The sequence below is a fragment of the Arachis ipaensis genome, chromosome B1, assembly GCF_059453495.1.
Source record: "Arachis ipaensis isolate K30076 ecotype BB chromosome B1, ASM5945349v1, whole genome shotgun sequence".
NCBI lineage: Eukaryota > Viridiplantae > Streptophyta > Magnoliopsida > Fabales > Fabaceae > Arachis > Arachis ipaensis.
The window spans coordinates 77638702-77649385 of NC_142436.1; the positions used below are offsets into that span (position 1 = coordinate 77638702).

General features: G+C 33.3%; 3 protein-coding genes across 6 annotated transcripts; all 3 read right to left on the bottom strand.

Annotated features, from left to right (window-relative positions):
- Window positions 1-521: 521 nt before the first annotated feature.
- On the bottom strand, window positions 522-3564 carry LOC107635614 (protein CLAVATA3 INSENSITIVE RECEPTOR KINASE 5-like). The gene is made up of 8 exons (XM_016339132.3): window positions 2987-3564; window positions 2754-2886; window positions 2554-2625; window positions 2294-2437; window positions 2118-2189; window positions 1944-2003; window positions 1727-1824; window positions 522-829 (listed from the first exon to the last, which is right to left on the bottom strand). The coding sequence occupies exons 1-8, from the start codon at window positions 3141-3143 to the stop codon at window positions 606-608; spliced, it is 960 nt and encodes a 319-aa protein (XP_016194618.1). The 5' UTR covers window positions 3144-3564; the 3' UTR covers window positions 522-605.
- A 1628-nt stretch (window positions 3565-5192) lies between these two features.
- On the bottom strand, window positions 5193-5829 carry LOC148577134 (TMV resistance protein N-like). Of its 2 annotated transcripts, none has more exons than XM_088503329.1 (2): window positions 5732-5829; window positions 5193-5635 (listed from the first exon to the last, which is right to left on the bottom strand). In XM_088503329.1, exons 1-2 carry the CDS (start codon window positions 5782-5784, stop codon window positions 5284-5286), a joined length of 405 nt encoding a protein of 134 aa, XP_088359455.1. In that variant the 5' UTR covers window positions 5785-5829; the 3' UTR covers window positions 5193-5283. The 2 variants fall into 2 exon arrangements, with proteins under 2 accessions (XP_088359455.1, XP_088359454.1); XM_088503328.1 differs by having other exon boundaries at window positions 5193-5650; window positions 5732-5823.
- Window positions 5830-6218: 389 nt separating this feature from the next.
- LOC148577135 (disease resistance protein RPP13-like) lies at window positions 6219-10593 on the bottom strand. Of its 3 annotated transcripts, none has more exons than XM_088501497.1 (3): window positions 10499-10593; window positions 9821-10346; window positions 6219-9207 (listed from the first exon to the last, which is right to left on the bottom strand). In XM_088501497.1, exons 2-3 carry the CDS (start codon window positions 10312-10314, stop codon window positions 6570-6572), a joined length of 3132 nt encoding a protein of 1043 aa, XP_088357623.1. In that variant the 5' UTR covers window positions 10315-10346; window positions 10499-10593; the 3' UTR covers window positions 6219-6569. The 3 variants fall into 3 exon arrangements, with proteins under 3 accessions (XP_088357623.1, XP_088357621.1, XP_088357622.1); XM_088501495.1 differs by having other exon boundaries at window positions 10435-10561; XM_088501496.1 differs by lacking the exon at window positions 10499-10593 and having other exon boundaries at window positions 6379-9207; window positions 9821-10427.
- Window positions 10594-10684: the final 91 nt, after the last annotated feature.

Below are 10684 nucleotides of genomic sequence, written 5' to 3' on the forward strand. Positions count from 1 at the left end.
GTGATAATATGAGGAGTTTGCTGTCAGTGTTCAAATCTAAACCAAATTAAATTGTTCATTCAATCTAATTTAAACTAAAAATCGATTAAAGTTGCACTAATTTAAATTTATTCAGATTATATTTTTAACAAATCGCATGAATTGGATCGAATTTTAAATATATTTTTTAAAACTGATCCAATCTAACCTGCAAGATGAATATAATACTAATATTTGTTGAGTTAAGAATATAACTAACATATAGCATCCCTATTTCATCATTTAATGAATAAATGAACATTTTTTCTTCATTCTCATTTTTATTTGAACAGGTGCGAGAATTCGTCTTGTATATATGTGTCTTCATTCTAACACCAGGAAAATAATAAAAAGATGAATGAAGATTTTTTTATAAATAGTAAGATATTGATTTCAAAAAAATATATGTTGTTTTAATATGTATTTTATATAGTTATTTTTTAATACATATAACATGAATTTAAACGAGAGAACAATTAAATGAATATAACAAAAGAGTGTATATATATAGTACTAACAAGAGTATATACATAGGATTTGATTACTCCTCCCAATCTCTTCTCTTACTCGTATATCAACTTTTCTAATTACAATGTTAATACTACATAACAGAGAAGAAGGAGTTTATGCAAGCTTTTGTAGGAGGAGCCAACAGCACTAGGAAGAGGAGGTGGAGGTGGGGGTTTTACTCCTCCTCTTCCTCTTCTTCTTCTTCCTGTGGATAGATCACTTATTCCAACATAATAAGGTGCTCCACTTGGATTCTTGCCAAAAGCAGCTCTTGCTCCTCTACTATATCCTCCCTCATCACCTGCATACAGTAGTCATACATTGAGCTTCTTGTCATTCATTTATATTGATGTCAGCAGTGTTATCAAAATCGGACCGGACTGGCCGGTTCAACCAGAAAACCGGTGAACCGGACCCTCTACCGATCCGCTCCGATATTTGGATCGCATAAGATTGAAAACCGGTGCGAACTGGTTAGGGGTTAAATTTTAACAAAATGTTAAAACTAGGGTTCGAACCCCTCCCCTCTTGGAAAGGTAACATTATTTTAATGCAAATTTTAATATATATATATATTTTCTATCAAATAATTTTCTTCTGCCTAATCTACTTTAAATTTAGTTATAAATTCACTTATTTTTAAATTAATTATATTTTTATTTAACAATAATTATAAATTCATTTATTTTTTCATAATTATATAATATCTATTAGTATTGTTTTTTAATAAATACTTGTAATATATAATAATATAATAGATATAAACTAATTAATAAATTATTAAAATTTAATAATAATAATAATTTTAATATAAAAATAAAATAACAAAATAACAAAATAATTATTAAAATAATAATTATAATATTTATTATAAAGTAAAAATAATAAAATACTTATTGTTTTTGGTCCATATTATTTTAGAATAGTTTGATACTCTTAAAATATTAGTAAAAATATGTATTTTAAATTATAATTTTAAATTTTTGACTATTTTTATTTTTTATTTGCATAGTACCGAGTCAACCGGTTCAACCAGTGACCCACCGGTTGAACTAGTAATCCAGTGACCCAGTAATTTGACCGATTCGATTATCGGTTCGGTTCTGACAACTATGGATGTCAGCATGAAAACAATGACACAATTTCACAATTAATAATTCGTAAAAAAGATGAAACTCTTGAGAGATCTTATTGTTACCTTCGGTACCATTTAAGTTCATGGATATTGGCATCAGTGTCATGCCATGGCAGTTTGGTTCTTTTCCAGTTGTACAAACAAGGGGATTTCCAATAATGCTGAAAAAACATTAACAGGAAAAATAAGAACATTCTCTTATGTTAGTACTGAATTTTTGGTTTCTTGAAGCCTATTAGAAACAAATGCACCATATAATCAAGAAAAAGAGATTTATTACTTGAAGGATTTAGCTAAAATTCTTGGTATAGGGCCACTGATGTTGTTGTAGGACAAGTCACTGAAATTGATAATCACAAAAACAAGATAACCATGATTAGAATAAGAGAAAACTTTAAAAATAGAATTATTAATACACAAAAAGAAACCAAAGAAAGAGTTCAATGAATATTACAGAAAAGTAAGCTGTGTCATATTAGCCAATGATTCTGGCAATTCACCATGAAGACTGTTATTATTGAGCCTCCTGAAAACAGTTTAAGCAAATTAAACTCTTGAGCAGTTAGACATTAAAATCAAGGACTATAAGCTTCCAAAAATCATAGCTCATATGATATAATATGAGCTTACATGTATTGCAAACTTCTCAAGTGACCAAGTGAGGGGGGAATTTCACCACTGAGGAAGTTATTAGAGAGATCAAGAGTTTGAAGCTTAGGTAGTTTTCCCAACTCTGAAGGGATTGGTCCAGTTATGTTGTTATTCTGAAGCATCCTGAAAAAGAAAACACAAAAGCAGTTAAAAAACCAGAACACTCATCTAAATTTGTAAGCTTCAATCATCAAATTAATGATACTGTAGTGTTTTTCTGATTGTGATTAATTACTTACACAATCCGAAGGCTGGTTAAGTTTCCTATGGTTGGAGAAAGAGTACCAGATAAAAATTGACTTGGAGTACCCCTACACAAGGCAAAACCAAACTTCATTTTCAGCAAACATTTTAATCAATTTGAACCAAAGAAACTAGTACTTCAACACTTGTTTTGGTTTTTCTACTTCAAATAGAAGATTATGAAGAAAAAACTTACAATCCAATCACCAAGTTCTCTGCAGAACAAGTAATCATAGTCCAGCTACAAGGATCAACAGCATCAGAATCCCAATTATCCAAAACACCATGAGGATCCACCAGTGAGTTCTTTAACCCCATTAAAGCTTGAACTGCATTAAAGAGATATAGATATATAGAGAAATAAGACACCACCCCATTTCATAATTCTGCATACTGAGCTCATATATGAAGGAAAGTTTCAAGTTTTACCTTCAAAGTTTACTCCTTTGGGAGAAAGCAAAGCAGTTGCAGTGCTAAAAAACAAGAAAAATGCAACAGAACATGGAAGAAGAAGAAGAACTCCTCCTCCTCTTCCTCTTCCACTTGCTCTTCCTCTTGGAGTCCCCATTGAAATTGGAGCTTCCATGGATCAGTTACAATAGACAAGTACTTGAAGAATTAACAGTGACGTTAACTGATAAAGTTGTTTTGAAACTTTCAACGGTTCACTTCTCTCAGATATGAGTGTGGTTGTTTCTTCTTTCTTCACACTGTGTGATGATGATGTTCAAAATAAGAAAAGAAACTAAATATCAATGCTTTCCATGCCAGAATAATGAATCTCATTCACCAAAAATCTTGTGTCATCAGAACCAAAGAGAAAAAGAAAAAGTATAAAATGGAAACTTAATCTAGCATGCTTGTCACTATTTTTAGGAGATGGGTATGGAGGAAGAAACTTTATTCCCATCAAACAACATAAGAAAATAAGACAATGAAAGAAAGAGACTCGTGCCTCTTTCATGCATGGTTCCTTAGGCCACATTTTGATTCCAATATACCAAAAATTGAAGTGAAAGGAATGAAGCCTAACTATACCCAATACCAGAAAGTCAGAAACCCTCTATATAATCTTCCTTAATTCATTGATCACATTAAATTCATACATTTTCCCTCAAAAACTAATAAGAAATTAGAGGCCTAGCTAACCAAGTGCATCTTGACAAATTTTAATTCTATGTATTGTGAGATAATTCATAAACTTATATCTAATTAGATGCTACTATCTCTAAGTTCATATAAATATTTAAAATAAAAACTTTATCTATATGACAATACCTGATTATTATAATGTAAAAGGAATTTAAATTCACATGTATAGTATGGAAATTAAACTTTTGATGATTGATGATGAAGATGATTAATAAATCAATATCAAGAGCTTAATGAAGTATGAGAAGTCTTATTAATTAGTCCTTCCCCACCCATTCTATATGTTTATATCTTGGTGTTTATTTGTTATTTAGTATATATAGCACAAAATGTTAATTGGGTAATATTATATATATAGGGCTATTATTATATTCATATCGTACTTTTAAAATAACAGTTTTAATTAATGCATTCCAATATAAAATTACATAAATATATTATAAATAGAAAAATAACAACAAGTATATGAGATCTGATATTTTGTTATTGAATTTTACTTGGTTATTTTTTCTTCAATGCCCTGTTTTCTTAGCTTAAAGGACAAATTCCAGTGAAGATTGTAGTTTGTTTGTTGACTATGGAATGAAAATGTCTTAGAATTCATGTTATTATTAATATGAGGGTATCAAACTATAGTGAATTAAAGTAGATTGAGGGAGGAATCATGAAATGTATTTGCTTATTTAGCCTTGTTTGATTCCTAAGCATTGAAATTTCTGGCTTCAGAATTATTAAAACATATTGGAGTCTATAAATAAAACCTTTTCTCTTAGTGGTTTGTATCCTGAGATTTTGTCATGGTAATTTAATACTTCACCTACTAGTATGCAGAATTAGTCTTAAAAATTCAATGTCACTTTTGTTTGGTTATATTATTTCATAAATTACTAGCCATCTAGCTACCTCCTTTTGGAATAATTTTTGCAGTGTGAATATTTGGCTATTTGGTTTCTTCCCAAATATAGAAAAAAACAAAAATTATTAATGAATGGTAGGCCATGGAGTCCACGTTCAGTTGTCTGACATTGCAGTTGCATGTGGTCTTGTAACATTTTTTTTTTTACTTCTATATTTGCATGAATTTTATTTTGTTTTATTAAGTGAAGAATTATACTTATCTTTTTAATTTATTACACATATGCTAATTTCTGTAGGAAGAGATGATATTATGAATTGTGATACTAATTATTATGAACCTGAAAAGCTTGCACTTCTTACTGACCAGTAAGTAGCTCTTGGTAATTAGAGAGAGAGTAAATTAGAATATTCTGATTTTGCTGTACTCTATGTGCAATTTGGTCTTCAATTTATGAGTAGAGGAAATTGGTTATGTGGCTGTGGAAATTAAATATGTATTTCTTTCTATTTTAATTTCTTTTCTTTTAAACAAATATATAAACTACTATCAAACAAAAGAATCGTATCTTACAAAGTTACAATAGAACTAACAAAGACCAAAACATAATAAAAAGAAATATCCAGATGAACATAATGTATAGGTCTATACTGCTACTTTATATATCAAATGGGTGATAATATAAAATTGACTATCAGAGTAATGTATAGGTCTATACTCACGTATTGTGATCACAGCGTTGACCATAAATCTTGCCTACTTCAGACAAAGCTGACCTCCATGCTTCTAACTTGTGATTGTATCTGCCTTTTTCTTCATGAGCAGCCATGGCTTTTGCATATTCATTGAGCTGGTACTGCACATCTGATTTTGCCACATTGAAATAGATTGGTAACACCAGTCGCTTTCTTCCATTTTCCGAACACTCCATGATCTTGACCAGTTCATCAAGGCACCACCGCGAAGTTGGATACTTATCACAAAGTATCAGAATTGACATCCTTGATCTTTCAATGGCTTCAAGAAGAGAACCTTCGAGCTCCTCCCCTATTCGTAGCTCCTCGCTATCTCTGAAGGTGTCGATTCTTTTGTTGATCAAAGCATGATAGAGTGTGTCTGTGAATCTGAGTCTTGTGTAGCCTCTAAAGCTCAGAAAAACATCATACCTGAAATGTGATGATACTGCTGCACCTTTATCTGACGATGATGAACCTCCCATGCTAACAATCTTTGCAAGTTTTTAGTTGCAATAACCAAGAGTACTCTACAAATGATATGAGAAACTTGATTAATTAATCTTATATTCTTTCAGCTCCAACAAACATATTTCATGCAAAAACTACTGATATTTTAATCCTTACTTCTAACAAGTTGATATTAAAATTAATATTAGTGTGAGATGAACGTGGACATAATTGTTTATGACAAGTTGGTTTTCTAGTACAAACTCTATTCAGTTAGTCTTAACATACAATAAATAATCAACTTCTTGCCATCTCTTCTTTTTAACTACTTCTCATCCCTTCAATTTGCTACAATTGGAAAGAGTTTGAAGTTAGAATTGGTATATAGTATAGACAGATATAGTGAAAGTGAATACTATATTGTTTACTTCATATCATGCCTAGAGTAAGGAATGTTAGAAACTTATCATCTCCAATTGCTGTTCTTGTTGGTAATTTTGTGCATGTTTATAGTACAAAGGCAGATTACATGTCACTCACACTCTCAACAGAGCATGTTCAATGTGACAGAGAAGTATAATACAAATGTGCTCAAGGAATTAAAATAACAAAATACAGAGGAAAAAAAGGAGAAGAAAGAAAAACCGTGTAATATTACAGGTTCACACAATCACACTACATTACAGGACCACAAGTTAGAATGATTCATCTTAGCAACCATATAGAAAAGAACTAACTTGCATCAAAAGGTAATTAAATAGCACCAAGACATTGACAGTCAATGCCTCAGAGATCAAACATCATCATCATACTCTGCAAACTACAAGTTACTACCCCCAAGAGATAAACGATGATTAACATCATATTCTATAAACTCCAAGTTACTACCCAATGAACGCATTTGTTTAGTAACCTCCTTTAAGTCAGGGCAGTTATAGAAGACTGCACGGCGAAGGCGAGGCATCACACCTTCTTCTGATGTAAGACATGTGATATCCACACTGTCCATGATAAACAATTGAAGCCGCAGAAAGCTCCCAGCAGCACCACAATTAAGAGTTTCTTCCTCACAGCTTCCATATATCAGTTTTAAAATCTGAAGGCTGGGAATTTGTCCCAAGGTATTCATATCTTTAGATTTCAAATCTTTAAAGCTTGACAAGGAAATTTTGGTAATATTTGAAGGAAATGCAATTCTATCTAATGTAACACAACCATCTCCAAATATAAGTACCAGCTTACGTAGGTTGTTTAGGCAGTACAGGCTCCTTAAGTTTTCGTCAGCTGAACCTTGGTCTTTATTTATACTTACACCCAGTTTTCTCAGGTTGGGAAAGCAACCATTGTCGAGTAAGCTCCCTAGTTGTGAATCGGCAGACACATAACATAGTGTTTGGAGATTCTGCATTTTATCTTTTACTACTTCTTCATCTACTGATAAATTCAACTCAGTTCCACAACGAAGATGTCTCAGTTGCTTTAACCTCCCAATACTTAGGTCTTTCTTAAAGATCATCACATGACACGTTTTTAAACTCTGAAGCTTACATAACTCGTATGATTCACAGAGGAACATTTTCAAGAACTTGAGACTTTCCAACTCCTTCAAATACTCATTTAGATATGTGTACCCATATGCAAAATATATCACATTAACTCGGCAATCTTCTGGAATATAATGTGGCCACTCTCGTGTACCATCATAAACGAACAAGGAACAAGTGCATGATTGATTACATGTTACTAAACATGAATAGGATCCTATATCCCCAGGAAAGGACAGTCTACCAGCACTTTTAATGTTGTTATCCGGTTTGTTGCTCTCTGATATGCACAATTCCCGGAAGAGATCATGGATCTGACATGTTTTCACGCCTTTGCCATCACTCCTCCTGTTCGCCACTTGTACCAAGTTACGATCCACTAGCTCCTTCAAGTATTGCTCACCGATATCTTCAAGTTGTGGTGGTGATTTTGATCTTCCAGTTTGGATTGGCTCTATGAACCCTTCTGCTATCCATAGACGGATTAAGTCTCTCACCCAAATCTCTTCATCTTCAGGAAACACCCCAAGATATAGAAAGCATGGCTTCATTTTGTTGGGCAAATCATCATAGCTAAACTTCAAAAGCTCCATCATCTCCTCACTACTATCCTCATCAGCAACACTCCAATAAGGCAGTAAATTCATGATTTCTTCCCATGCATCCTCTGACCTCTCCCTCTTTGCAACAAGCCCAGCTGTGGTTTTGATAGCCAATGGTAAACCCTTGCAAGTTTCAACAATTGATCTGCCAATAGATTCTAGCTCAGGAGGACAATTTCTTCTGCAGAAAACCTCCTTGTGAAACAGTTCCCAACTTCTTTCTTTATCCATAAAGGAAAGCTTGTGATGAGGTTTCTTTGACTCTGAAACATAAGCCACCTGATCATTACGAGTAGTTACTAGTATCATGCCACCATTGTTGTTTTCTGGGAAACAATTCTTTATAGTGCGCCATGCTTTACTGTCCCAAACATCATCAAGGACTACCAAGTACTTTTTTCCTTTCAGACATTTCTTCACCTTCTGCTTTAGCTCCTCTTCACTGCTTGAATCTTCAAATTTAGATGCAGACGGCTTCAGACACTTGAGAAGGCTTTTAAAAACTTCCTTTCCACTGTAATCCTTGGAAACAGTTGCCCATGCACGGCAAGGGAATAACATCTTCACCTCATCGCTATTGTAGATCTTTCGAGCAAGGGTAGTCTTTCCTAACCCACCCATGCCAACAATGGAAACAACATTCCCAGGAGAATCTTCTTCCTTGAGTTGATTAATCACAATTTCAAAATCTTTCTCCAATCCCACTACATTTTCTTCCTTCACAGTAGAACTACTTCCTTCAGCGATGCAATATTTCTTAACCTCAACACCATTGTTCAAAATATGATCATCTAGCACATCTTCATATCTTGTTGTTATAATGATCCTACTACCAGGACCAAACCAATCAGTTCTTCTAGCTAGTGAATCCAGTTGTTGTATACTATCAACATCATCCAAAACCAGAAGAACTCTTTTTCGGCCTAGTCTTTGTTTTATTTCAGAGGATCCTTTGAATGTGCTTCCAATCTTAGTCCTGACCTCCTCTCCCATCTCAGAAAGAAGAGTCTCTTGTAGATGTTCTAGGCCACCACCACTTTCATTTGTCTTCTCACTGATATTGGAAAGAAAACTTGCAGTTACAAAGTGAGGCCTAATCTTGTTATACAGCTCCGCAACAAATTTGCTTATTTCATCACCATCTCCATGAATTCCCAGCATGAAACAGGTAACATGAGAACCAATCTCTAGAAGTGATTTTGCCTCCTCAAGTTCAGAATCACATCCAAGTGGACGGTCGATATACAGAGGCAAAGGAGGAAGTCTTTTTGTGACCTCTTCAACAATGTTGTCAATAGCCTCACCCCATGCTCTGCAACGAACATACATAAACATTTTCTTTTTAGTTTAATTTTCTCCTCTTTTATACAAATATATATACTACTATTAAGGAAGAGAATCATAGCAAAATAATTGAGATGCTTTTACAAAGGAACTAACAAAGATCAAAACATAATAAAAAAACACTGTCCCAATAACACAGCACTTAATAAGCACTTATGGAAGTGGAATGTTTTAATAGAAAACATAAAGTTTTTTGTATATTAAATAGATTATTAATGCATTGAAAATCATAAGTTTTCTTTCTTTATTGTCTTATTAACTCATTGTTAAGTCATATCTGAGTAAACTCAGTAAAATTGGGTTTAATCAAAATTTTGTCTCTTGGATATCAAAGTAAGTAATTCTCTAGGAAATTCTTTTAACTAAACTTTTAAAAATAAAGATATAACATCTAGACTTAATCTATTTTATAAATGTTTTTTTATATTATTTTTAAAAGAAACAAACTGGTATAAATTTAGGTAATTACCGCTATATCAAACTGTGATGATCATATACAATTGACAATCAGAATTCAGAAGCATGTATAAAGTATAAACATTTAGAAAGCATTGTCTACAAAAAAGTAAGTAACCACTCACGTTTTCTGATCACAGCGTTGACCATAAATCTTGCCTACTTCAGACAACGCTGACCTCCATGCTTCCAACTTGTGGTTGTTTCTTCCTTTTTCTTCATGAGCAGCCATGGCTGTTTCATACTTATTTTTCTGAAACTGCACATCTGATTTTGCCACACGGAAATAGACCGGTAACACCGGTCGCTTTGTTCCGTTGCCGGAACACTCCATGATCTTGACGAGTTCATCAAGGCACCACTTGGAAGTTGGATACTCGTCACACAGTATAAGAATTGACATCCTTGATCTTTCAATTGCTTCAACAAGAGCACCTTCCAGTTCCTGGCCTATTCTGAGCTTCTCGCTATCTCTGAAAGTCTCGATTCTTTTGTTGACCAAAGCATGATAGAGTGCGTCTGTGAATTCGCATCTTGTGTGGCCTCTGAAGCTCAGAAAAACATCATACTTGAAATATGACAATGCTGTTGAATCGTGATCTGATGGTGAAGCTGCCATGTAACAGTCTTTAACGCTACGCTTAATCGTAACTGGAATAATAATCACAAGAGTAGTTACAACCAAATATAAACTCGGAGCAGGTTTCTTTTAGTATAATTAATTGAAAATTAAACATACAATACTTCAATTTCAGATCGCTTCTTTATGCATTATTTATTTGCTATACGGAGCAGCTGCTTACCAGGTGTCGATTGACTTGGAGAGTCTATCTATACAAGTCTTCTATCTTAAAGATACCAGGCTGAGAGGAGGGTTAGAAGTGAGCCGAGTTGTCACAGCTAGTCCAAATAATAAAAATATGAGAAAAGGAGACCTATTTGTTCTGCAGACATTTTTGTAGTGATTATTGAAAAATATTTTTAAATTT

Bases quoted from the DNA above. Each gene is read 5' to 3' on its own strand.
- LOC107635614 (XM_016339132.3), bottom strand. From the start codon at position 3,143: ATGGAAGCTCCAATTTCAATGGGGACTCCAAGAGGAAGAGCAAGTGGA. The intron at 2,438-2,553 runs GTAAGTAATTAA...TTTCTTTTTCAG, and splicing joins TTAACCAGCCTTCGGATTGT to GATGCTTCAGAATAACAACA. The intron at 1,825-1,943 runs GTAATAAATCTC...ATGTTTTTTCAG, and splicing joins ATTTTAGCTAAATCCTTCAA to CATTATTGGAAATCCCCTTG.
- LOC148577134 (XM_088503328.1), bottom strand. From the start codon at position 5,784: ATGGGAGGTTCATCATCGTCAGATAAAGGTGCAGCAGTATCATCACAT. The intron at 5,651-5,731 runs GTATGATGTTTT...GATCAACAAAAG, and splicing joins GCAGTATCATCACATTTCAG to AATCGACACCTTCAGAGATA.
- LOC148577135 (XM_088501497.1), bottom strand. From the start codon at position 10,314: ATGGCAGCTTCACCATCAGATCACGATTCAACAGCATTGTCATATTTC. The intron at 9,208-9,820 runs GTGAGTGGTTAC...TGTTCGTTGCAG, and splicing joins CAACGCTGTGATCAGAAAAC to AGCATGGGGTGAGGCTATTG.